At 37.6% G+C, this 27,799-nt stretch overlaps 1 protein-coding gene across 5 annotated transcripts; it reads right to left on the reverse strand.

Annotated features, from left to right (window-relative positions):
• Window positions 1-940: 940 nt before the first annotated feature.
• On the reverse strand, window positions 941-27,695 carry HMOX2 (heme oxygenase 2). 5 transcript variants are annotated; one of them, XM_051964607.1, is made up of 7 exons: window positions 16,514-18,541; window positions 13,667-13,754; window positions 6,875-7,008; window positions 4,513-4,630; window positions 3,178-3,669; window positions 1,952-2,078; window positions 941-1,859 (listed from the first exon to the last, which is right to left on the reverse strand). In XM_051964607.1, exons 3-7 carry the CDS (start codon window positions 6,961-6,963, stop codon window positions 1,732-1,734), a joined length of 954 nt encoding a protein of 317 aa, XP_051820567.1. In that variant the 5' UTR covers window positions 6,964-7,008; window positions 13,667-13,754; window positions 16,514-18,541; the 3' UTR covers window positions 941-1,731. The 5 variants fall into 5 exon arrangements, with proteins under 5 accessions (XP_051820567.1, XP_051820561.1, XP_051820594.1 ...); XM_051964601.1 differs by lacking the exons at window positions 13,667-13,754; window positions 16,514-18,541 and adding an exon at window positions 27,584-27,695; XM_051964634.1 differs by lacking the exons at window positions 13,667-13,754; window positions 16,514-18,541 and adding an exon at window positions 27,584-27,694 and having other exon boundaries at window positions 1,958-2,078.
• Between the last annotated feature and the right edge of the window lie 104 nt (window positions 27,696-27,799).

Here is a 27,799-nt window from a genome sequence, read left to right on the forward strand (position 1 = left end):
AAATTTTTCAATTTTATATAATTGAATTGAAAATTTATATAATTGAAATATAATTAGGCAAGCTAATATAATAATCTCTTCTTACTCTATATAGGAAGCAGCAGAAAAGCTGCCTATTTGGGTTGGTAAAAGTTCTTGACAAAGAACTCCTGATGAAATCATAGGTGGAGCTTACCCCAAGTTATAAGCAGTCTTATTCTGGCTGGTAACCCAATTTCATATGCCTGTCTAGGAAGAGGTAGTAATGAATAGAATTGTGTTACAACTATTGTCTTCTTAGGGCAGAAGGAAACTGAGGAGGTGGTAACAGAAGGGCAATTTCTACACTCTATAGTAAAATTTTTTCTTCTTATCCTGTGATAATCACTTTTTGTGCTAACTTGAGTTGGCATAAGCCAGTATGATGTAATATAGTGTTGGACTCAAAAAGAACTATCACAACTATCACAATGTTCCCTGCAGGCCGCTTATTTACTTAGACCACCAGAATTTATTGTATTTTGTTAAATTCCCATTTACATTTTAATCTGGTTCAGCCATGCTTGGGAATGTGGCTGGTGTGTGACACCCTTCTGATTAGGAGAAAGCTCTAGATTTAGAGTAGACCACCTAAGTTTAGATCTTGTCACTTGCTACACAACTTTAAGTCAAATAGCTTCATCTCTCTGAAAATTAGGAAACTGGATTAGATAATCTAAAAATCTCTTTTAGTTCTAATATTCTGTGATCTCTACACTACTGTGCAGATGTGAAATTTATAATAAGAGGGTCCTCTACTTGACTTCAAGGCTCAGGTTAAGAACTCCATTTGCCCAGTATACCTACCTAGTAATTAATAGTGCTGAATACCACCTCACCCTCCCACCCCTAAATTCTCCTAAATGACTGTCTGGAAGTCACAATACTAGAGTTTTTGTACATTGCAAAAGAAGAGACAAAGTTTGAAGTATAAACTTTATTGGATGCTTTAGCATTTATATTGGTTACATGAGAAGCCTAACTCTTTGCTTCTGTGGTTCCGTTCATAAGAGACAATAAGGATTGGTCTGCTGAAGGAAGTAGTCAAAATGAAACTTCCTCACAGTCTAGGGTAGAAGCCTGGTTCCCAAGCCCAGAAACACAGGCCATTTTCCTCCCAGGGCTATTTGTCCCCCTGCTTTTGGTGTGGTGGACACAATATAGCAGCTTTATTCTTTTTCTCTCTCCCTCTTTTCCAACCCTACATGTTAACCATTGTTTTGAATGAAGCATCTCATCCACTGAAAGTGATCAACACAAACCTGAGTGATGAGAGATGAGAGGAAAGAAGAGAACTCTTAAGTACAAGGTAGAGCCCTTAGGGGAAGAGTTCATTCCAAGAGGCTGAGGGAAATTGCTCCAACTGCATAGACGGTTTTGGATTTAAGCTGTGCTTCCTGTATCGCTAAGTTCTGGGTTTGTGTCTTCCTCTGAGTTTATATTGCTGAGGAGGATCCATGACTCTAAACCACTCCCACCCCCTTTAATATTTGGGTTACAAAATCATATTGCAGAGAGCAACCTGTTGGGTGTTAACTTTAGTGTCTGGTTTTATTGGTTGGTTGTTTTCTCAAACCCAGCTTTTTTTTAACCAAAAAAAAAAAAAAAAAAAAGTCACCTGAGGAGGTGGTTTAGTCAGCAGGATTAGGGTAGGGATAGGGGTAAATTGAGTGAGATCATTCCTGGAGGATACCAGGGTCCCGGGTTGCTCCTTCACATGAAGTACCAAGCCATCAGTCCAGAAGCCAGGGCCACAACAGCAGCGAGGACGAGTTGAAGGTTGGGCTGCCTCAATACGACCAGGACATTTTTGAAGGGGCAAGCACTACCCTCATGGGCACCTGTAGGGGCAATGCCAACAGGAGACACCATGGGATTAGAGGGCCAAGATGACCAACCCTATTTGAAGTTGTTGGAAAAGGATAAGACCCACCTTTACCTTGTTGAGCAGCATAGTACGGGCACTTGCGGATATCTCCTTTTCCATCATGTATTAGGAGCTCTCCATCCTGGGATTCTTTGGCCAGCAAAGAACCAGCCTTATCCAGTTCATTGAAAATCTGGAGGAGCAGAGTATCAACTAAGCCCTCACTTGACAGTTCCCTCATTAATCTATATTGGGGGCTGAGATGGCAAGTGCCATCCATGATTAGATCAAGGTTTAGAGACAGGACCGAAATGAGAAGCCTCAACTCTGAGGAACTCATTAAAAGAAGCAACTTTCTGCTGAATAAACATTTAACACAAACATTCAGGGTAACACTCTATAAACATGTTGCTGCTAGCTGAATCACTTTCTAGTCTTTAACACCTTCCTTGTAGACCTCAGATCTGCTGGGGCAGCTTTTCTTGCTGCTTCCTAATCCATTGATTCTCTTGCTGATAAAAATACCCCAAGGGGATAAATGTACCATAAATAGCCTGATAAAATTGTTTTCATAACATAAACCAGGGAAGTCTAATTCTAATATTCTTATAAGGATGGATTAAGAACTGAGTAGCTAAAAAGCATGGCATAGGGTTTAGAGCCAGCTTTGAAGTCAGGAATACCTGGTTCAGGTCCCATCTCATAATTTCTGATTATGAGAACCTGAACAACTCATTTAATACATCAGTGCCCCTAGGAATTCTCTCAGAACAGTTGCAGATTTGCATTGATAGAAGTTTTCTCACCAGGAAACTTCTCTATACCAATAAAACCACAAGTTAAAAGTTTGAAGCAGGATACTTATAAAATTCTTTTCTTAGAGGTAAAATAGCAACAAGACACAGCTTGCTTGCAATTGGCCTCTCATACAAAGCCTGTAAAACTGTACGTATCTAGATAGTGAAAAACCATAGCATTTTCAATCCTTTATGTAGATAGTGAAAATCATAGCATTTTCTGAAATACTTTCAAATTGGTAGCAAAAGGCTATGGCCTGCAAAGTTTTTGATAAAGTCTCAAGTCTGGGTCCTCAAGTTAAAAGGTGATGACCAATTTCATTTGTCACCTTTGGTCAAACCATTCATTCTATTCTCACATACCTCCTCTATTTTCCCCCTCCACCCTACACATCTGCCCTAATAAGGCTCAACTCCCTCATTTGCCAAATAGTTTCTTTTCCTACCTGAAAATCTAGCCAATCCCACTAGTTCCCTTTATCCCTCCACGGGTACCTGCATGTTGTACTCAAAGGCCCTGTTAGCCTCCTCGACAACTTTCTCCTTGGTCTTCAGATCCAGGTCCAGGGCATTCATCCTGGCCCGATAAAACTGCTTGAACTGCTGGGCATTGTCTATATTCTCAAACAGGTAAAACTGGGTCCCTTCTCCTGTGCTTGGCAGCTTCAGTATCCGCTGAGCCACCTTCTTCAGTACCTGGCCCCCAGAGAGGTCCCCCATGTACCGGGTGTAGGCATGGGCCACAAGGAGCTCAGGTTCGTGCTGCCCCACATAATGGATCCGGTCTACATAGTGCTGAGTAGCCTCCGAACACTTCACTTTCTCCCTCCAGTCCTCACCAAAGAAATACTCCATGTCCTTGGTCAGTGCTTCTTTACGGTGTAGCTCCGTAGGGAAATACAAGGGAGCAAAGGCTGGGTGACTCTTGTTGCGGTCCATCTCTTCTTCCAGAGCCGAGTATGTGAAATAAAGTGCAGTGGTAGCTAGCTGTTGTGGACAGGGTAAGAGAGAGGTGTGAATGTGAGCATTTGCAGAGTCAAGAGTTTGGGGCTATCATTAGCTCACTACCAACTTATATCAAGAGCAAAACTTAAGCACAACTCCCCAAAGTGTTCTTCAGACATGAAACAAGCTGTCAGATCTGGGCCCTCTGGCTTAGAGTTGCAGCCACCTACATTTCTATCAGTTACACCACAGACACTGTCTAGGGGTATTGACAAAATTCTCGTTGGCTGTTTCTGTAGAACTTCTGTTGGAAGCTTGGCCTTCAAAAGAACCTGACTGGCAAAGTCAAGAGTTAAGGCATAATCTGGAGACTCTGAAATTGACCCTGTCCCTCCCCTATGCCTCTGGTGACCAGGTCATCTCCAAAGAGTCACTGCTTTAAAAACAGAATAAGCAGGGTAAACAAGCATCTGTGTAGATCACTTTATATAACAATGTTTCCTGGACGACCATATTGTGTAAATCAAATTTTTAGACATGAAATCATTTGAAATATGTTTAGGAAGCTCATTTAAAAAAATTTATATAGTCAATTCTTTTCCATGCAAATATTTTTGCTTGATACTAATATTTGCATAAGATTAATTTTTGTTAACTCATATAACTTGATTATATGCAGCCCCAGTCGCCTCAATCTTCTCTGAAAGCCTCTAGAGAATCTTCCTGGAGAGATTCAGAATTCCATCCCATAATAATATTAAACATACAGCACTGAGTACAAAGTTTTTCCACTACCATTGTTTTCCACCCTTAGCTGAGCCAAACCATCCTCTAAAGCTCTTAGATCATATCAGGCACCATCATAATTTTGTGGAGGGTACAGACCTTGAAGAGATCCTTCTTGATATGGCCTTTCAAGAAATCTTTGACAAACTGGGTATTCTCAGCACGGTCATGAGACTCCTTGGTCCCATCCTTTAGAAGCTCAGAAAGATCCGTTTGTCTGTGGAGAGAGGAAAAAACCAGAAGTAGGATTTGCTGAGCCTGCTGGGAAGCAAACCTTATTTGAGCTCAAGGTCTTCTGCTCAGAGCTTTTCACAAGGTGCTCTAAGGGGACTTATTATCAAACTCAGCCATTCAGTAAATACTTTACACTGTGCTTGCTGGTAAAACTGGCATAGCCTAATCATAACATACATAACAAAAGTCCAAATCTCAGCAAGTCAATTCCCTGAGAGACACACAAAGAGCTGGGACTGGGTCACCAGGCCTAGACTGAGCATCTGGCTGGACACAAAAGCTAGGAGTTCTCACCACAGGGTAGCTGGCTAGTAAGGGTAAACAGGCACAAGAAGTAGCAGTTGAGTCTGGAGGAAAGAAGAAGTAACTTCAAATTAGAGGTTCACATTTCAAAGCCCAAGCCCCTATTTCTGGATGAAAAGCATGTTCTTTTTCTAGGTCTGGTGAAAAGCCAGGGACAGCTTGATGAAAATGAGTTTTCAGAGCAAATCCCCAGATTATACAAGCAGCTTTCTAAAACCCAATTCCTTAGGGAACCTGTTTATGAGACACAGAAATTTTCAGGTCATACTATAGAACAAAAGAAGCAAAGATCTGGCCACAGTGGTACAATGTGATAACAAATGGCCCTCTCCACCCATGCCAACCCCTCCCTTTCTAAGTATGTAAACCACATACATGAAAGATACTCTGCTGCTACAGTTACTCAAACACCAAAAAACTATTCTTTGGCATGAATCAGTTACTAAGTTCTCAAGGGAACAGAACTTCCAAGATAATAGTCTCCCTTGAATCCTGCCACAGGGCCAGCCTTCAGTGTTGAAGTGATGAAGGCCTCATGGTGCAAATACCAGTACTTTTTGCATATAAACTAAAGGGCAAGTCTCCACCTGTACCTACTAGAGCTTTAAGAAATGTATAAGGAGTTGGCTGGTGACACTATCCCTAGTATCTGGTCTCTAAAAAAATCCTACAAAAAATAAACTTAAACATGGAGGCCAATCTGTAATATGGAACAAAATTAAATAACTTGGCAATTCAGTCAGTAGATAAAAGTGAGAAAAAACATGGTGGTTGTTTAACATATACTGAACTACTTGCCATCTAGGGGAGGGGGTGGGGAAAAGGGGGAAAAATTTGGAACACAAGGTTTTTCAAGGGTCAATGTTGAAAAATTATCCATATATATGCATTGAAAATAAAAAGTTTTAATTAAAAAATAATTCTTTTTTTCCTGAGGCATTTCTGGTTAAGTGACTTGCCCAGAGTCACACAGCTAGGAAGTGTTAAATGTCTGGAGCCAGATTTGAACTCAGGTCCTCCTGACTTCAGGACTGGTGCTCTATCCAATGTGCCACCGAGCTGCCCCAATAATAAACATTTTTTTAAAAAAAAAGATTATTATCTTGGGGGTTCTGTTCCTCTAAGAACATAGTCACTGTGACATAGATGGGACCAAAGAGTCTCATGACTATGCTGAGAATGCTCAGTTTGTCAAAGAAAACAATATAGTCGAGATAAAAAATAGGTATGCAAGGGCTAACAAGAAAACAAATGGTGCCCCAAACAACTCCAGGAGTTATCCTGAGCCACCTCTTTTGCTTACTCTTGTCCCTTAGGCTTGTACACAGGAATAGCTCTTCACCAGCCCAAATGGTGAGTGATTATTTTTATTAGGAGTCACTCGGAGACATAAAATGAGAACTCTGCAGATAGGACATTGGCTTGGCTGCCAACCTTCCTTTCAGCACCAGAACCATCTTTGAGCTTAAAGTCTTAGACAAAGAGTTTGGCACTGTACAGAAAACTACATAAATTCTCAAAAGAGGGCAAAAGGACTTATGTTGCCCTATAGATATTAAGTGGAGTAGAAGCAAAAAAGAAAAGGACAAAGTTAACTGTATTTTCTCCTATTATTCTTCCTTATATAAAATCACTGGATTAAAAAAAAAGTTATAAAGTCTCATAACTACTGCTGTTATCTATTTATTGTCCTAAGGTGAGAGTGAAAACATTTTAGAAAAGGCAAAAGCTCTGCATAAACATCAGAGTTTTAATTGCATTGCAATTCTTTTATGCTGTGGGTTCTATATTCTTTCTGTAAAGGGAATTGACAGTGTAACACAAGGTTTGTCCATATCAAAATAAAAACTTAAAAAAGGAAACGAATCTGAATCTGGTGAGGAAAAGTAGAAGGTTGTTATTTTGGTGTATTTAAATCACTCACTTTGCATGGTTTTTCCATTCGGGTTCTCCATAGCCTCTTTTTTCAGATTCATCCACTCCCTCTGATGGTGTCTCCAATTCAGTTGACATTTTGGCTTAGTGAAACTCTTCAAGTTTTCTTTTACCCCTCTGGTCCTGCAGGGAAACATACAGGGAAAGCTAATGAGGTTTTTTGCAAAATGTCTATGATACATGGTAAACATTTAATAAAGGCTTGTTTAACTTGACCATTTCCTTATGCTCATTCCAAACATTTTCACCTACTGAAATCCTTTCTTTATGACCTAGCATAGTTAATGTGTTCTCCATGAATCTTTTTGTTATCCTATCAAGTGATAGTTATGCTAGCAAGTTGATCTCTTTCATATTGTAGTTATTTTTGATGTTCTATTCCAATACTCTTTAGATTATAAACTTCTCAAGGACATTTGCTCATATCTTTGGTACCTATCACAGGACAAAGTATATAGTAACTGCTAAATGCAAAGTGACTTTCTAGAAAGTTTAAAAAGCATACAAAATGACTGTAATCAAGGTATAAAGATTGGATAAAACTGGATATATGTTAAACAGAAGTAATTTCTAGCAACAAAATGTTTCTGATAAGAGAAAGATAATTATGCATAAGATCCACTGTCTCTAAAGTCGAAAATTATGGAGGAAATATTTGCACTAATTATAGCAGAACAAGAAGCAGCAGCATGGAGTATGGAGTCTCCACAGTTCTCTCTCTGGGTGCAGATGGCTCTCTTCATCAAAAGACCATTGGAACTGGCCCAAATCATCTCGATGTTGAAAAAAGCCCCATCCAATTGACCTAGAATTCTTTTTTTTTTTTTAAATAACTTTTTATTGACAGAACCCATGCCAGAGTAATTTTTAACAGCATTATCCCTTGCACTCACTTCTGTTCCAATTTTCCCCTCCCTCTCTCCACTCCCTTCCCCAGATGGCAAGCAATCCTTTACATGTTAAATAGGTTACAGTATATCCTGGATACAATATATGTGTGCAGAACCGAACAGTTCTCTTGTTGCACAGGGAGAATTGGATTCAGAAGGTATAAATAACCCGGGAAGAAAAACAAACATGCAAGCAGTTTATATTCATTTCCCAGTGTTCTTTCTTTGGGTGTAGCTGCTTCTGTCCATCCTTGATCAACTGAAACTGAATTAGCTCTCTTTATCGAAGAGATCCACTTCCATCAGAATACATCCTCAAACAGTATCGTTGTTGAGGTATATAATGATCTCCTGGTTCTGCTCATTTCACTTAGCATCAGTTCATGTAAGTCTCACCAGTCCTCTCTGTATTCATCCTGCTGTTCATTCCTTACAGAACAATAATATTCCATAATGTTCATATACCACAATTTACTCAACCATTCTCCAATTGATGGGCATTCCATTCATTTTCCAGCTTCTAGCCACTACAAACAGGGCTGCCACAAACATTGTGGCACATGCACGTCCCTTTCCCTTCTTTAGTATCTCTTTGGGGTATAAGCCCAGTAGAAACACTGCTGGATCAAAGGGTATGCACAGTTTGATAACTTTTTGAGCACAGATCCAAATTGCTCTCCAGAATGGTTGGATGTATTCACAATTTCACCAACAATGTATCAGTGTCCCTGTTTTCCCACATCCCCTCCAACATTCCGCATTATCTTTCTCTGTCATTCTAGCCAATCTGACAGGTGTGTAGTGGTATCTCAGAGTTGTCTTAATTTGCATTTCTCTGATTAATAATGATTTGGAGCCTATTTTCATATGGCTAGAAATAGTTTCAATTAATTGTTTCTTCATATCCTTTGACCATTTATCAATTGGAGAATGGCTTGATTTCTTATAAATTAGAAAATATATATTTTGGAAAGGAGGCCTTTATCAGAACCTTTGACTGTAAAAATGTTTTCCCTGTTTGTTTCCCTTCTAATCTTGTCTGCATTTGTTTTGTTGGTACAAAAACTTTTCAATTTGATATAATCAAAATTTTCTATTTTGTGGCCAATAGTGATCTCTAGTTCTTCTTTGGTCATAAATTTCTCCCTCTTCCATAGGTCTGAGAGGTAAACTATCCTCTGCTCTTCCAATTTATTTATAATCTCATTCTTTATGCCTAGGTCATGAACCCATTTTGACCTTATCTTGGTGTACAGTGTTAAGTGTGGGTCAATGCCTAGTTTCTGCCATACTAATTTCCAATTTTCCCAGCAATTTTTGTCAAATAATGTGTTCTTATTCCAAAAACTGGGATCTTTGGGTTTGTCAAACACTATATTATTAAAGTTATTGGCTGTTTTGTCCTTTGAACCTAACCTATTCCATTGATCAACTAGTCTATTTCTTAGCCAATACCAGATGGTTTTAGTAATTGCTGCTTTATAATATAATTTTAGATCTGGTACAGCTTGACCTAGAATTCTAAAGAAATTGATACATATCTCCAAAAGGGTGTATAGAAATATTAAATAGTTAAAAAAAAAAAAAAAAAGACATAACATTCCAGTGTAGCAACAATCAAAGGGCATGAGAAAACAAAATTTTTTATAAGAAATATCAATAATCATATGAAAACATGTTGCATTTCCCAAGTCAGAGAAATTGAAATCTAGACAACATTAAGGAACTATTTTATATATCCAAGAAACTGGCAATAATAGCCCCAAAAGGAGAGAGGGGGAGTGCATTTGGGGTGGGGCTTCAGAGGATAGTCCAGTGTAAATGTTATGGAAAGCAACAGATACACAAAATTATATCCTTTGATCAAAGATTCCATTGCTCAGAGTTTATACTAAAGGTATCATGAAAAGGATATACAGGTATAAAAATATTCATGACTTTTTTTTTTTTTTTTTTTTTTTTTTTTAGCAAAAGGCTGGAAATAACCTACATGTCCAATGGCTAAATAAAATGATATAGTAATATAACTGAATAGTAAAACTGGCAAATATGAGTAGGAAAAAAATTATGTAAAGTCTTCGTCTATTGATCCAACAAAGTTTCAAATTCCTCATTTGTAAAGTGAAGGCTTCTAAGGTTCCTTCCAACTCTGAACTGGGCCTTGAGGAAGGGAAGGATTTTCAACAAGATTTTCAACAAAAGGGGGAAGATTCCATTCCAGATATAGGGGATGAACATGAGCAATAGTTGAGAAATAGCAGTTTCTAAATATGGAAAGGAAATTTAATGTGTGTAATAAGGGATTAAGGTAAAATAAGGCTAGGAAAGTACCATGAAGAAAAACTGCAGATGGTCTTGAATGAAGCTAAAGAGCTTACATTTAGAAGACAGAGGAGTACTGTGGGAAGAAGAAAATTGCTTGGAATAGGGAAGGTCTACAAGATGAACATGTGAAAAATTTCAATGTGGAAATTTATCAGGAGGGAGATGATATGGCTTTAACTGGGATACTGCAAGGTGGATGAGAACTTGGTCTTAGATGGCAGCAATAGGTGTGAAAAGGTTTAAGAAATATAGTGGAAACAAAATTCCAATTTGACAAATGACTCCTGAAGGCAAGAAAGATGATTCCTGAAGAGCCAGAGTGAAAGATGGTATAATGATGGGAATATGAGAGAAAGGATTTGTGAAAGAAGTAAGCTTATGAGTTGAGTTTTAAAACATGATGAATTTGAAAATTGGAAATTAGTATGGCAGAAACTAGGCATTGACCCATACTTAATACCGTACACCAAGGTCAAAATGGGAATGACATTATAAATAATTTAGAGGAACACAGGATAGTTTACCTCTCAGACCTGTGGAAGATGAAGGAATTTGTGACCAAAGAAGAACTAGAAATCACTATTGATTACAAAATAGAAAATTTTGATTTTATCAAATTAAAAAGTTTTTGTACAAACAAAACTAATGCAGACAAGATAGAAGGGAAACAATAAACTGGGAAAACATTTTTACAGTCAAAGGTTCTGATAAAGGCCTCATTTCCAAAATATATAGAGAATGGACTCTAATTTATAAGAAATCAAGCCATTCTCCAATTGATAAATGGTCAAAGGATATGAAGAGACAATTTTCAGATGAAGAAATTAAAACTATTTCTAGCCATATGAAAATAGGCTCCAAATCATTATTAATCAGAGAAATGCAAATTAAGACAACTCTGAGATACCACTACACACCTGTCAGATTGGCTAGAATGACAGGGAAAGATAATGCGGAATGTTGGAGGGGATGTGGGAAAACAGGGACACTGATACATTGTTGGTGGCATTGTGAACACATCCAGTCATTCTGGAAAGCAATTTGGAACTATGTTCAAAAAGTTATCAAACTGTGCATACCCTTTGATCCAGCAGTGTTTCTACTGGGCTTATACCCCAAAGAGATACTAAAGAAGGGAAAGGGACGTGTATGTGCCAAAATATTTGTGGCAGCCCTGTTTGTAGTGGCTAGAAGCTGGAAAATGAATGGATGCCCATCAATTGGAGAATGGCTGAATTAATTGTGGTATATGAATGTTATGGAATATTATTGTTCTGTAAGAAATGACCAGCAGGATGAATACAAAGAGGCTTGGTGAGACTTACATGAACTGATGCTAAGTGAAATGAGCAGAACCAGGAAATCATTATATACCTCAACAACGTTATAAAGATGCTTGAGGATGTATTCTGATGGAAGTGGATTTCTTCGACAAAGAGATCTAACTCCGTTTCAATTGATCAAAGATGGACAGAAGCAGCTATAACCAAAGAAAGAACACTGGGAAATGAAATGTAACTGCTTGCATTTTTGTTTTTCTTCCCGGGTTATTTATACCTTCTGAATTCAATTCTCCCTGTGCAACAAGAGAACTGTTCGGTTCTGCACACATATATTGTACTTAGGATGTACTGTAACCTATTTAACATGTATAAAACTGCTTGCCATCTGGGAGAGGAGGTGGAGGGAGGGAGGGGAAAAATTGGAACAGAAGTGAGTACAAGGGATAATATTGTAAAAAATTGCCCTGGCATGGGTTCTGTCAATAAAAAGTTACTTTAAAAAATAAATAAATAAAATAAAATCTGAATATATATATATATATATATATATATATATATATATGTGCACCCCCCCCCCCCAAAAAAAAAAAACCCAGACCCTTTCCTGGTGATCTTCAAAATTATCTTCTGCTGATAATTTGTTGTACTCCTAATATTTGTGGATTCTGCTGGTCCTAGAGCTATTTCAGAGGCTGAATTTGCTAATTAGCCTGAGGGTTGTAGGAGAAGGTCAAAAAGAAATGTGTGTCCTCTCTGCCATCTTGGCTCCACCTCCTTTGATCATTTAAATCATGACAAATATGGAAATATGTTTACAAGAATTGCAAATTTAATTGATATTGGATTGCTTGCTTTCTAGGGAAGGGGGAAGGGAGAGAGAGAAATTTGGAACACAAGATTTAGCAAAGATAAATATTGAAAACTCTTCTTGCATGTTTTTGAAAAATAAAATACTATTAAAAATAAATAAAATAAAATTGAAAAAAACAAAACAAAACAAAAAACATGATGAATTTGATGTGAGGAAGACATCCAGGCAGGTATCCAGGAGGCAGGTGGAAAAAAAAGAAAAAAAGAAAATGAAGGGGAAGTAGAATATAAAATATACATACACACATATAGTTACATATTTATATACACATTTATATATACACACATATACACACACACACACACACACACACAAACACACACACATATATGGAATGCCATGAAATTCAGGATGGAGATACAGATTTGGGAATGTTGTCAGCAGAGAGAAGTATTTTGCCTTGTTCAAATGCTGCCCCAATTTCCAAATAAAAATATATTTTGTTTAATAAAGGAACAACATAAATCTTAATTCAGGTGGGATAAAACAGGTACCTATGATGGTCTTTCTTGCCACCTTTATTAATCTCTTCCTTGTCATGTTAATTAATAAAATGAAGTATATCCCACATGACGATCTTTCTCAATGTTAAGTGGCTAGGAAATATTGAAAGTACTATATCTGCTTTTCTCTCTTTTAATTATTTCCTACTTATCCTGTATATAGTTTGCTTTTTTACATATTTATTTGCCTGTTGTCTTTTCCATTAGATTATGAGCTCCTTGAGGGCAGGGGACTGTCATTTGCCTCTCTTTGTTTCCCTAGCATTTAACATAATGCCTGGCAAACTGTAAGTATTTAATAAATGTTACTCTATACACCTGACACATTTGTGTTTGACATTAAACAATAACCTATTTTTTTATCATTCTGGACAATTTCTAAGGCTAGAAATTGCAAAGTGATGACCTACATTAGTAGTAGTAGTTTCCTGACTTGTAAAGTTTCCTTTAGCAATGAAACTAATCCAGTCCCTATGGCCTAAAAGTAGAGGCTAGAAAATGTCAATAATTTAAGGGAAAAGATTTGAAATCCAATGATAAAACAGAGAAGCTGGAGAATACCAATGTCAGAAGACAATTCCCGAAATTCAAAAGAAAATTCTCTCACACCCCAAGAACATTAATAGTCTTACAATTGATGTTCTTTTGTAGATGATACCTATGACCTTCTTTACCAGTTAGGTTGCTCCTTCCCCCCCATTAGAGTACAGAGTAAAAACCCAAACTACATAGAATATAATTGAACAAGGCCTAAGATCAAGTCTTGTCCTTCACAGAATAGAACCAGAGTTGATAAGGAATCACATTGGTTTTCTTAATAATATAACTTTAGAGCTGAAAAGACAATATCCTTCCTTCACTGCTATTTTACAAGGAAACTGAGGTCCAGAGAACTCTAGCCATACTCACAGGTTTTTTAGCAGCAAAGGTATGCGACAGGAATTCTCAAGCTTCACAGTGCTTGGCACAGAGGGAACACTTGTCATTCACAGCAGCCCTAGCATGGGAACAGACCTTTATCTTGGTTTATTGTTAGACCTTTAAACTACTGTGCCAAACATCTAAATAATCTTATCAACATGATCTTTGTATTCTATGACTTGTTTTAAATATTTCCTATATTGGTCTGAAAACAAGTGGAGCCTTTATATAGATTCTGACCTTTAAAATGGTAACTTTTTTTTGAAAAATACATGCAGTTTTTTTTTACTTAAGTTTTTTTATTTAGGTTTTACTTAAGTCCTAGTTAGAAGGAACAGTATAGCTTTCATTTGAATTAATTTTCCAAAGGTCTGTGATTTAATTGGTGAGTGCCCATCTCACTGAGGAAGCACAGAACAGTGGAATGTGGATTTGAATAAACTCCTGGGTCAAAGCCCGATTGAAGAGTCATTTAAGCTTTTTTTGAATCTCAATTTCCTCACATGTAAACTGAAGAGGCTAGAATGGAATATATGACTGGAAGGTAGATTCCTTTTAGCTCTAAGTCAATGATCTGAAAGGCCTCACTCCTGCACTCAAGTCCCGTACAGGGAGTGAGCAGCAGGACCTGGATTAGATTGTGGGCCACCTTTCTTCTAACAACGTCCTTATTTTACTGTTTTAGCTCACTCAGCTCCTAAATGTTTCAAAACACAGCATCTTAACTTCTTTGTAACTGTGACACAGACCCTTTCCTATGACAGAAAACAATCTTATTCAGATTTTTCTTTCTCATTTTAATTTCATGAACTTCGCTTCTGATTTTTGTTATCAAGATGATAGAAAATAATTTTCACAGGGTACTGCAAGATTAACTAAACAACTAGCACAAATGGCACAAACCAACTGAGGCAAATTTATAAATCCTATGTCCTTTCATCCCATGCAACTTTTATCCATGTCCTACAATGAATCCTCACAAGTAATGCTGGTAGGTTTCCTCTGGATCCCCTGATATTGCATGATTAATTATAATTGGGAGTGTACCACCACTTTGTATGTTGCTTGTCTCTCATATGATGCCCTTTATATGACAACAAAAGTTGCATAAGATGAGGGAATACAGAAACTCTCTAATCTGGAACAGTAGGGGAAACTCCAATATCAAAAAACTACCAATCTCCTAAAGAAAAGCAGCTTTTTAAATCCCCAAATATAGCAAAGATGTATTCAATAGACTATTTTAAAAAACCATTGTTTACACCCAGTGAAAGAACTATGGGAAATGAGTATGAATCACAACATAGCATTTCCACTCCCTCTGTTTTTGTCCGCTTGCATTTTTGATTTCTTCTCAGGTTATTTTTACCTTATTTCTAAGTCCTATTTTTCTTGTGCAGCAAAATAACTGTATGGATATGTATACATATATTGTATTTAACATATACTTTAACGTATTTAACATGTATTAGTCTACTTGCCATTTAGGGAAGAGGGTGGGGGGAAGGAGGGAAAAAGTTGGAACATGAGGTTGGAACATATATATGTGTGTGTGTGTGTGTGTGTGTGTGTGTATAAACCCCAAAACACTAAGCATTGCAAAGAACCTCAGAAAACATCTATTGCACTGTACTTTATAAGGTAGGTAAAGATACTCATGAATAGGGATGAGAATCTTCCAGCAAGAAGTGATGTACAGAGTACATATTTTTATCACTGTTGCTTATTACTCTTAACATTTTATTAAATGTCAATATTGCACTGAAGATGTGTAAGACTCATGTCTTCAGAGAAGTTTATGCACTAAGAGACAAAATGTATTTTTAAAAGGCAAGTGATTCTATCAACCCACACAATTCATATGCCAAAATCTGCTGCCACAAAACGAAAAAAATCAATTAAAGCCTCTTGCTTAGGAGAAGGTGGATATCTCTTTTGTTTTGCTTTTTCCAAAAACTGAATATTTGGTAAGAAAGAGGAAGGCTTGGGACAAGGTGACAACCTAAGAGATAGATGACATGTCAAAGGAGGCGGGAACAGTGCAAGACTGAAATGCAATCTGGAGTGTGCAAACAGTATGCAAAAGAAGAAAATCAAACATTTTCTTGCTACAGAAAAACCCAATCAAAAATACTTTAGCTGTAGAACAAGACAGTATGCAGCAATGAAGGATTATTAGCTGCTATAGGGAAGAATATAGAGAATAAAAATTATATCTCTCTTACTCTAAGAGTTAAAATACAAGCATATAGAGACATACTATTTTCACTTTTTAAAAAACTGCTTTTCCATTCTTGTAGTTTTTCCCTTTTGTTATGATTCTTCTTTCATAGCATGATTGATGTGGAAATGGTTTTTAATATGATTGTATATTTATAACCTATATCAGACTGCTTGTTATCTTGGGGGAAAATGAGGAAACAAATTGGAATTCAAATCTTATAAAAGTGAATGTTGAAAATTACATGTAATTGGAAAAAATAAACGATTAAGTGGGGGGGGGGGGGGAAGACTGCAAAGTTCCCATTTGATTTTCCAATCTCAGTCTCTAACAAGATTACTAGTTGGTAAAATAATCGAGTTGTGGGTTTGTTTTTTTTAATCTACTTGCATCACTGAGATGATTGAGGATATGTGGAATTTTACCAGACATACATAAGACATACATATATATATACATAAAATAAGCATGCAGAGGAAGGAATTTCAGAGTATTTTGAACAAGAGCATCTCTGCAAAAATATGTTAAGTTTCCTCACAATATAACTCCCAAAAATGAATGGTTGGTACTCTCATTAGATTAAGAAACTGCTACTATGCCATATATACACTCACCTTTTTTTACTCCCGGGTTATTCAGAGACAAAGACAAGATCTGTTCTTCACTGAGTCCTGACTTTATTGGCTAAAATGGTACAGACTAACACTGGTCTAAAAAAGAAGGGACTGGACGCCACTACTGGATGTCTGGAAGGGTAGAGCTGCCAGATTCAACAGGTCTTGGTGGACAATGTAAAAGGAAATTCTAGGGGAAATCTCTGCAGGTTATGTCACAATAGTCCTCTGTACATAGCACCTATCACCATAGTAACTACATGAAAACATGAAATCCACTTTAATTCATTTAACTGAAATTTGGTAACACGTATTTATAGCAGAATTCTCACCTTTTAAAATGAAAACAATATCTTTAAAAAATATTCTTCTATTTAATACCTTCTTGCGCTCAAAACTATCCACTCATAATTTCTTTCTTGAGCAAGTTGCCCTTCTAGATTTCAAACCTTCCATGATCTGATTCTCACCTAATTCTGTTCCCATAAAACTGACTTACCAGCTGCTCTCCATATCCAGCATTCACTCTGGTCCCAGTGTTTGCACAAGTGATACTTTCTAGCCAGAATGCATTCTCTCATCTTTACCTAACAAATGCCTAACTTCCTTCAAAACACTACCAGGCAACATCTCCTACAGGAGGCCCTTCCTGCCCTCTCCTTCCTCTTCACTTCCAGTTACTGGCACTCATTTTCTCTATAGAACTTTAAGGTTTGCAATATATAAATATCTCATTTATCCTCACAAAAATACTGGAAGGTTTTTTTTTTTTTTTTTTTTTTTTTTTATAAATGAGGAAACTAAGGCAGGCAGGGATTATGTGACTGGCCCACGGTGGTACAGCTAATATCTGAGACCAAATTTGAATTTCAGTCTTCCTGACTCTAGATCCAGGTTTCTATCCACTGCACCTTTCACTATCTCTTAATTACTTCGTGTTACTTTGAAATGACTTGCTTGTGTACATGCTGTAAGCTTCTCCTATACAATTTAAGATCCTTGCGGGAAAGAAGTACTTTGTTTTTGTCTGTGTCCCTTGGTACCTTCTACACAGCAGGCACTACAATTTAATAAGCATTTATTAGAATATGGGGAGCACTGGAGACTTCTTTGTTTTAGTCTAGATGAGTCGTTTCAATGATGGGGCACTTGTGGATGGAAAATTCCTCTACTTATGAAGACTGACAATTCTGTTAAATGTGCAATTTTGGAATCCATAGTTTTCATTCCAAAGATTTTTTTTCCTCATGGTTTTTCCCTTTTCTGATTCTTCTTTCACAGCATGATTAATGTGGAAATATGTTTAATATGATATCTATTTATCTATATTGGATTGCTTACTATCTGGGGAGGAAGAGGAGAGGTAGGAGGCTTTTCAGAACCTTTCCAGTCCTCTTATGTTTTACTTAATTCCACATACTCTGCAATCCTCCGCAGTTCCTAAGCAAGACCTTACATTTCTAGACTCCAAAACACTTTTCACTGGCTGGCCCCTAAGCCTGGAACGATCTCTGCCTTATCTCTGCCTCCTGGCTTCCTTCAAGTTTTGGCTGAAGTCCTACCTTATACAAGAAGCCTCCTTAAGATTACAAATGGGGAAACTGAGACCCAGAGAGATTTAGTAACTTGACCAAGATGACAGCAGGACTAACACCTTCTCCTCTCACAAGATTATGAAAGACATTGGGACAAATGTTCAAGAGTCACATAAATGGGCATAGTCTTTTCAGAACTTGGATTTCTTAGCTGCCAGTTTCCATCAGATTACCATCCTATTTGTACAAAGTTGCATGTTGTCTCCCCCATTAAACTATGGAGTTGAGGGGATGGGATTGTTTTAGTATCCCCAGCATTTAACACAATGCCCGGAGCATAATACATGCTTAATAAATGCTTGATAACTGGTTGGCTACTTTGATTTTTGCCTTTCTATATCCAGAGTCCAAGACTATGAGAGTTTAAATGACCCTTCCATGGTCACAGAATAAAGCACACTCATAATATAAATCCAGTTTTTCTGATTCCAAGGCCAGCTAAGATGTACCTCAGGAAAACTACCACTGTGTCAATGAAAAAGTACATAAAAATTTAGTGTCTAAATAATTGAATTTATTTTATGTAATCTGAGAGAAAATTTCTGTATCATAGATAATTGATAAATTTGCATGAAAAAATATAGATCATATTACATCTCAAGATTTTCTTTTAAATCTCTCCTATGTTATTATTCTGTAGTACTCTAGAAAATACAATAGAAAGCTTTAAAAAAAACAAACAAGTAAACAGCATCCTCTTGCTCTTGAATAAGATCACTAGAATCAGAAACAGCACCTGTGGCCTTAAAAATGATTTTTTTTCTCAAAATAATAAAATTTCTGAAAAATATAGTTCCTTTCAATTGATTAGACAGGAATTAACTATACAAAGCTTATAGCAATATAGTAAAAACAAACCTATATATCACAGCCATCATTAATTTTAGAGGTTCAATGCATTGAAGATATCGGTATTACAAGAAAATGCAATAAGCACAAAAAAAAAATCAGAGAGCAAATAAAGAGACATAAAACTATGTTGCTATTTACTCTCCTCTTCAGTGTCTGGATAAAAAAAAATTAATTCATGGATTGTAATGGGCTGAGGTTTGAGTTGATGCACTGAGGTCCCAAGCACGTGAGACTAAATAGTAATTGGACCATACTCTATTAATATATAAGCTTAGAGAAAGAATGGCCTCTGCCCACCCTTTGTTCAAGTCCTGATGTGTTGTATAGGAAATGATGATTTTGGTGGGTGGAGGTAGGGGAGTGGAAAGGGAAGTGGAAAGAGACTTCAGTGGGCTTGGAGGTGAAGGGCGGTCATGATAGCAATGCGAGCAGCTGTGACAAGACGCCAGCCAGCAGTCCCTCTTTTTGACCTGAAGAGTCAAGCTTTTCAATCACAGGATATGCAGTTATAAAATCAGATATATCTATGGATAAATAGAATGTATTCAGACTGTTAACTAAAAATTGCACTTTCTCTACTTATTCCACTTAGTAAATAATTGAAGGGCTAGAGAAGAGCACAGAGAGCACTTAATTCAACCAACTTCAGATTTGGTGTTGATCAACTAATTAGAGGTGGAACCAGGACTAACACTCATTTCTCTTACAGAATTCTGAAAAAGACTGTAGCAAATGTTAGAAACTGTCACATAAATGGGCATAGTCTTTTTAGACTATGGATTTCTTAGCTCCCAGTCTCCTATTCTTTTTATCAAATTACCATTCATGTAGTAAATCATATATTGAACTAAAAATTGCTCCTTGAATTTACATTCTAAGAGAGAAGAAAAAAGTATAATATAACAAAACCCACTTTAATTAAAGTATGTACAAAGAGAGTCTTAAGGACTCAGAAATGAGGTGAAATCACTATGACTAGCACCATAACTTAATTATTTCATACCTAATATTTTTGACTAGTAGTTAACTTTTACCAGTAACTGTAAAAAAAAGTGTTTTCTCTTTTCAAAAGCACAGAAAAAGGTTAATAAAATATTAAATATAGGCCTGCTGATGGCTGATCAGTACAGACCTAATTAAATAAGCACTTTATGTCTTAGCCATAACACTCAATACAACTTTCTTTGTAATAAAGGAGGAAAAAAAAGCCCTGTAAAAATCAACAAATCAACTCTACTTGTAGATATACTGAATTCAATATTCATAGTCTCCAATTTCTGCTTTGTGGTATGTTAGGGTTTATTCTGACTGCTGACTATCTTATAGATGTGAAAGACCACAATGTATGAAATACTGAACAAAGGTCCTGAGAATATTAATCTGGCTGTAATTATCTATAGCATACTTTAGAATCTAGAAACTGGCACATGAGAGTTAAATTTAAAATTCTGGCCATGAATGCACTTTTGTTTTTTGTATGAGCTCATGACCATCTGTGCAAGGGACAGTTTCTCAGCAGTTGAGTCAAGGCCAAGTAGTCAGGAGCAAGCTCTTACTTCGATGAAAACAAGAACCATAAATCAGTTTCTCCATTTTTCTTTCTGCCATCAACCAATTGCAATGCTAATTTTTTTTTAATCACACATCATAGATCTGGATGAAGTAGAAGTCACAAATTTTATCAATCACCTGACCTTCCCTATAGTCCTCCCAATGTGAGAGAAGCAACCTAAATATATATCAGAGCTGGGGCTTTTCTTTTCTTCCTCTACTGTTTCTCTTGGTGATCTCATCACCTCTAAGCAGATGATTTTCAGCTGTATTTGTGCAGTTCTAACTTCTCTATTGATTTTCTCACATCTTTCTCTGTCTTAGAATATCTTGAAAAGGATGGATGTCCTATAAATATTTTAAAACTCAATTCAGTCCAAAATTGAATCCATTTTCTTTCTCCACCTAGCCCTCTCTTTTTCTTAAATTCCCACTTGCTATAGAGGGTACCACTAAGCACCTTTCCAATCCCTCAGGTATACAACCTTGCTACTATTTTCTACTTTCTCACTCTACTTCCAATTTATTGTCAAGTTCTTTGTAATATCTCCCATATAACCTTCTCTCTCTGGATATTCTAACCAATCTGGGGCAGGTCTTCCTCACCTCAAGCCTGGACTATAGCAATGTCTGCAGCTTGACCTCCTGGTCTCAGGTCTCTCTCCCAGCTCCACTTCATCCCCTATTCAGCTTCATGAGTTTCCTAAAACACAGGCCTGACTATATCATCCTTCCTATTCAGTCTATTCCAGCAGCTCCCTATCACTTGCAGAATCACAAATCCTGTTGGCTTTTTAAAAGCTTTTTCAACCTGGCCCCTTTCCTATTGTACCAATCTCCTCACACCTTACTCACCTCTACATCCTTTGCAATCCAGTGACATTGGCCTCCAGGCCGTTCCTTGAACAACATACTCCATCATCTCAGCCTACAAGTATCTTCACTGGCCTATGCTGGAAAATACTGTCATTTCCTCTTCCTTCCTAGCTTCACTGGTTTCCTTCTGCTAAAGCCTCACTTTCTGCATAAAGCCTTTCCAAGTTCTTCTTAACTGAGACTTTCCAAATTTAACCAGTGTATGTCTTGTTTATATGCTTTTCTCCCTTTAGATCATGAGCTCCTAGGTGGAAAGGATTAATTTTTTTATTTTCTTGGTATCCCCAACATTTAACAAATGCTAGCTGATTTGATCTGACTTTCACTTGACTGGAAACAATGTTGAAGAAGCTGTGGCAGTCAAACATGGTAATCTACCACAAGTAGAGTTGTTTAGTAAACTGTTTAGAAATAATTTTGAATTATATATATATATATATATTTTTTTTTTAAAGCAATAAAATATTCACACCCTCTGATCCAACGTCCCACTGCTACATATACACTACAAGATCAAAAACAAAAAGAAGATCCCATATTCACCAAAATGTTCATAGGAGCACATTTTTGATAGCAAAACAGATGTCCATCCACTGAGGAACAGTTAAATTATGGTACATGAATGTAATGGAAATGATAAGGTTAGGGGAACACGACAGATATAAAAGTATGAAAAGGCTTATATGAAAAGATGGAGTGAAGTAAGTTGAAACAGGAAAATTAGATAACAGACATATATCACAAAAATGCAAACAGGAGGAATAAAAACCTGAAACTGAATGTTGTAAAATTATTATGACTAAGTTTGGTCTGCAATATTTGACAAAATATCCTACCTTCTTTGTAGAGGTAGGTTACTGAAGGTACAGATTACTGGCATTATACATCAGAATCAGTTGATTGTTGGTTGGTTCATTCTACAGAAGTATTTAAAACCTTTTTTAAAAAAAAAAATCTTTAATTAGGATTGCTGGATAGGGAAGTAGATCTTTGCTAAGGATGTGTAAAAGAAATGAAAGACAAGATCCTGACCTACAAGGAATTTATAATCTTTCTGGAGAGACATGATGTGCACTCATGAAGCAGTTAGCTAATCATGTAAGATAATGAGTACCAATTTAAGTGACACAAACCAGTTTCCTAAACTAACTTGATCCTGGAAGTTTTGTGGTTTGGACATACAAATTGTGGAGTTCAAAGGTATGGAATACCCTCAGAATAAAGGGGAATGGAATTGGAAATTTTTGCAGCAAATTGCAATCCAGCAAAGATTTATTAAGGTTTTATCCTGTGCCAGGCATTGTCTTGAGCCCTAGGGATATAAGGAAAGACAAAATTAAGTATATGGATGCGTGTGCACACTATGTGGCACAGAAATATTTTCATATATTTTAAAAGAGAAACATTACTGGCATTGACATTTTCTGGCAACCTTGTTCATGTTTTGTGGAACACTGCTTCCAAGGAACATAGTTTGGAAAATACTGCTATAAATAGTAAAGTGTTATTAGAGTTCATAAATGGGAAGGAGAACTTTGAGCTAGAGCAGTTGAAGGACTAATAAAGTAGAACTTGAGCTAAGTGAGTAAGGCCCGGTAACTCACTGTTTGGGTCAATAGCAGTCATTTCTAGTTTGGCCAGAAACCCTGAGGGTCTTCCCCTCCCAGATTCATCCATTTATTTATTTATTTAGGGTTTTTTGTGTTTTTTGTGTATTTTTTTAAGTACTTTTTTTAAAAAGTAGGTTAATGAGATTCTTTGCTTCCAGTGCTCCCTAACTTTAATCACTTAATTGGTGCGGCCTCAGGCAAATTGAGACTTGTTGAAGACCTTAATTTAAGACTAAGGTCTCCCCCTTCATCCGAAGCCATTCCAATCACCCTAATCAGTATCTGACCACTGGACTCAAATGGCTCCGGTGACTTTGCACAGCTTTCCCTCATTCAAATCCAATTCATTTGCATGTCATGGCATCACCTCCCTGATGTCATGGAACATCCTCCATGATAAGGAGAGGAGGAGAGAAGAAAAAAAGAAAGCAAGCAAGATCAAACAAAGGAACGAGAAACCAAAGGAACAGAGGAAACTTTTAAAATTTTTTGCATGGTACAGGCCTTTTATAGGATCATGCAATTAGAACTGGTCTAGTCAAAAGCCCTCATTTTACAAAAGAGGAAACTGAGACAATGAATTATTGCTCAAAATTACATAGATGATAAGGGACAGAGGCAGCATATGAACCTAGATTCTTTGATTCCAAATCCAACATTTTATTCTCTGTGACGTTTTTCTCTAAGGTCTTGGTAAGGATATCCACTCATTCCCAGATGGACCAAAAAATGGAATTCATAACTTAATGTTTAGTAAACCAAAAGAAAGTTTTCATTATGAATACATTAAAAAGACACAATTTTTACTTCATGCACCCCTTAGTAGATAGTTCATAAATGTTTGTTGATTGATTCAATTCTAAACCAAGAAGTTGTTATGCTTCAAATACTTAAGAGTTTCAGAATGAAGTTGGATATTAGTTTTCAAATAGTTGGGCGAAAAACTACCTAGTGGGATTGGAAGTGGAAATAGCATTGAAAATTTAATTTTATAAAAAGCCTTTTCTTATTTTAGAGGAAGATGGTAATATTTTCACTAAGGTTAACTGGCTTTTTTATTTTCAAATAATTAAAAAAAAAAGTTTTGAGTAAGAGCCCAAACTCCAGTAAAACATCAGCAGATGGACTAAACTATGTTTAGGGTAATGGACAGGCTCCAACTCATTAATAGGTTTGGGGCCTATCTATCCCAAGCATGTAAAGACTTTCCCCAGTGTAATGAAATGAGAAAAGTTTAGAACAATTTTTTCCACTGGCTGTGATGGAAGGGAAAGCAGGTATTATGGATTGCTTAGATCTTGATCAGACATGATCAGGGTAATCCATTGTATCCTGAGATATCGACACACATCTTGACTTTTGTCCTGCCAGGGCTTAGATGACTCAGGAAGAGAGAGTGAGGTTGATGACTTGGTACAACTCTGCCTCACTTAAACCTAATTAAATGCACATGTCAAGACATCACTCATGATGTCATTGGTCCTCTTTGAAAACAAAGGACAAAACAACATTGTGCTAGTAAAGTGCTACGGACAAAAAAAAACCAAACAGCCCTTACCTTCCAAGAAGTATACATTTTATGGAGGAAATGTGTGTTCATCTAAGTCAAAATAAAATATGTACAAAGAAGATGTGAAGTAAACAGCCAAGGGACAAGGAGTCCTTCAGAAGAGAGCATCTATAAAAAAAAGCATTTGAACTAAGCATTGAAGGAAGTTAGAGATCTAATAGATATACAAGAATAAGTATATTTCTGGCATTGGGGTTGGAGAAATAAGCTAATGCAAAAGCATAGATGCAATATTATATACAAAAAACAATCAGTAAGGCAATATGGTTCTTGAAAAGTAGTAATTGTAACAAGCCAAGAAAGATAGAATGGAGTAAGATTGTGAAGGGCTATAATTGCCAAACAGAGAAATTTTCTATTTTATCCTGAAGACAACTAAAAGTACTATTAGTACCTTATGAGCAAGAAAACTGGCAACTTTGTGGAATGTGTAGCTGAATTCTACAGTGAAACATCGAAGGCAAGCAATAACCACTAAAATATATGTTCAGTATATAAAGAACTACTATGAAGAGATCAAAAAAAGATCTATTGCATATAGCTGCTGAAGGAATCATAGAACATTAAATTTTAGAGTCAAGATGGACCATAAGAAATTATCTCCTCCAGATCCTGAATCCGCAGGACAGGAAGTATCAAAGAAAACTTAATTTTATAGCTTTGTCAACTAAGACCTACAAAAGTTAAGTGATTTTCCTAGAGTCACATTAAAGTGAAAGGAGAACCAGAATTTGGGTTCTATGTCTTAATGGAGTGTTTTTAACCTCTTTACCTCTACCCTTCCTTCTTGAGGGTGGAATGGTGACTAGGGAAATAGGGATGAATTCCACAGTGCTGCTGTGTCCTTGTCCTGTCCCAGGCACTGCAAGTGAATGAACAATTCAATACTTTCACTTTGGTCATTTGAGATGTGACCTTGATTGACATTTTAGACAGGATCTGCTTTACTCCTTAAGGTTCCTGTTTCCCCACCACTAGAAAGACTATATGGGGCAGCTACCTGTCCCATATTCAGAGGACTGTAGTTCAAATCCAGCCACAGATACTTGACTAACTGTGTGACCCTAAACAAGTCACTTAATACAAAGTGCCCTGAGGAGGAAAAAAGCCTGGTTAGACATTTATTGAAGACAGCATTCAGTATTCTAGCAATTGTAGACTGAATACATTGTAATGATTTATGGAAATAGTAAAAAAAAAAAAGTTATTTCTTTTCAAATAAAATATGTAAAATTGTTAAAAGATCTATTTCCCAAAAAAGTTCTATCTTACACTTAATAACTTACTGTGCTTCTTCCCTTTAAAATAAATTCTACAAGTTGTGTAAAAATACATTTTTCAACATATCAGAATACAGATTTAGAGGCATGTTACAATCTACATGGAAATTCCATTCTCCTTCCACAAAGATTAAAAGGGAAGAAAGGTTAAAGTGACCTCATCAAATTAACAGTTCCATTAACCTATCCATAACAAATCTGTATAACACACCACACTAATATAATAGCGTTGAATGTTGTTAAACAAACTGACTATTCATTAGAAACAATTTATATGGCATTGCTGAAACTGGCAATGTGTGAAGAAAGGACAAACTGTTCTTTAACAGCCTATATTGGGCAATTAGTTAAAATTTTGTGCCAATGAGGTCAAGCTCACTCTATATTCCTTGAACAAGCCAATTATTCTAATATGCTATACGAAAGATTGTACTTTATATTTATAATCTAACCCCCTCACAAAGAGGTGGTAAAAGGTAGTGGGAAAGTAATTCAAATAACTAAAAGTGTATCTTGCTGACAGTAAAGGAATTCATTCAAACCCTCAGGGAAGCAGGGAAGAGGTCTGCATAATAGCAAAACCACACTTTGTACTTCAAAGATGTGATTTTTGTCCACCAAAGCAGATAATTATCCCTACATAATTCAGTAAAATAGTGTGTTGACTTGTAGTTAACATTTTGTCACTTTGTACCCAACTTTATAATGAGCCCAATTTTGCCAAAAGAGGCTTCTACCAGACCAAGTTGGTCACGAGGCTTCCAACATGGCCAAAGAGGGAAATATTTGATGATAAAAGGAAGTCACTCGGTATAGTGGAGAGGAGCACATACTCTTTACTCGGAGAGAATAGATTCAAATCCTGCCTGCCATTCATTACCTAAGCGACCCTGAACATCATTTTCACCTCCCTCTGCCTCAGTTTCCTCACCTCTAAACGGAGGAAGTGAACATATGACCTCAGAAGCCCCTTCCAGTTCTAGATCTAGCACAAGGATTCTTCCAGTCCTAATGTTTCCAGCCTGGTCCCCAAAACGCTAAATGACAACGGTGCATTTAATCCTGATTATACAGGAAATCCCAAACCCCCAGCATGGGCTTCCATCCCCGCCCAGTTCAGGGCGTCAAGCAAAGAGCCTTTCAAAAACAGCGACCAAAAACCTCAATCCTGCACCTTCCCCTTAATCTGCAGTTACCCCCGCCTCCGGCGGAACATTGCTCACACGAAATGTCCTTTTGTTTCTTCCTCGGCCGAGCCTCTCACTCCCTGCGGATGAGGGCGGATAGAGAACTCCACGGATTGAGGCCCTCTGTGGCCCGGCCCAGATACAGTTCCACGTCCCGGGGGAGCGCGTTTACGCACCTTTCCCGCCCCCGAGTCGGGGACCTTCTAGACCGCGTTTCCTCCCTCCTCGGGGCCGGCTTGGTCCCCGTCGCATCCCGTCCCTGCGGCTCGGCGGCTGCCCCCTCCCCCATCTCGGGCCTGATCCCGTAAAGGTGACTTCCCCCCGCACTCTATCGCTAGGCCCCTCAGCCGAAAGGCCCGGACTGGACGGGACGGGACGCGACCCAGCTCCCAAGCTTCTTTCTCGGCCCCCTTTCACGCCTTTCCCACCCGGCTCGGTCCAAGCCCGCAGGAAGTCCTCTAGGGGATACATGGCGACGGGCCCGAGCCACTGACAAGAACGGAGACGCAGCTCCCAAAAGGGAAAAGGGAAGAAGGATGAGGAACCGACCTAAGGTCCCAATCGAAGTAGCACCGCAGTGAATGGTTCACCGTTCTGCTCCGTCCGCTGGCGTCGCCGCCTGGATTGAGCTGCCGGAAGTGGCCACGCAGCACGGATGGGGGCGGAGCCTCAGGACCCCTACTTAATTATTCATAGTAGGGGAGGCGCTTGCGACGTCTCCCGGCGCTTGCGACGTCTCCCTGCGCTCCGCGGAACCAGGATCCC

Source organism: Antechinus flavipes, chromosome 1 (genome assembly GCF_016432865.1).
Source record: "Antechinus flavipes isolate AdamAnt ecotype Samford, QLD, Australia chromosome 1, AdamAnt_v2, whole genome shotgun sequence".
Classification (NCBI taxonomy): domain Eukaryota; kingdom Metazoa; phylum Chordata; class Mammalia; order Dasyuromorphia; family Dasyuridae; genus Antechinus; species Antechinus flavipes.

Bases quoted from the DNA above. Each gene is read 5' to 3' on its own strand.
- HMOX2 (XM_051964601.1), bottom strand. From the start codon at position 6,963: ATGTCAACTGAATTGGAGACACCATCAGAGGGAGTGGATGAATCTGAA. The intron at 4,631-6,874 runs GTGAGTGATTTA...CTCTCTCCACAG, and splicing joins GAATGGAAAAACCATGCAAA to ACAAACGGATCTTTCTGAGC. The intron at 2,079-3,177 runs GTACCCGTGGAG...CTGCTCCTCCAG, and splicing joins CCTTTGAGTACAACATGCAG to ATTTTCAATGAACTGGATAA.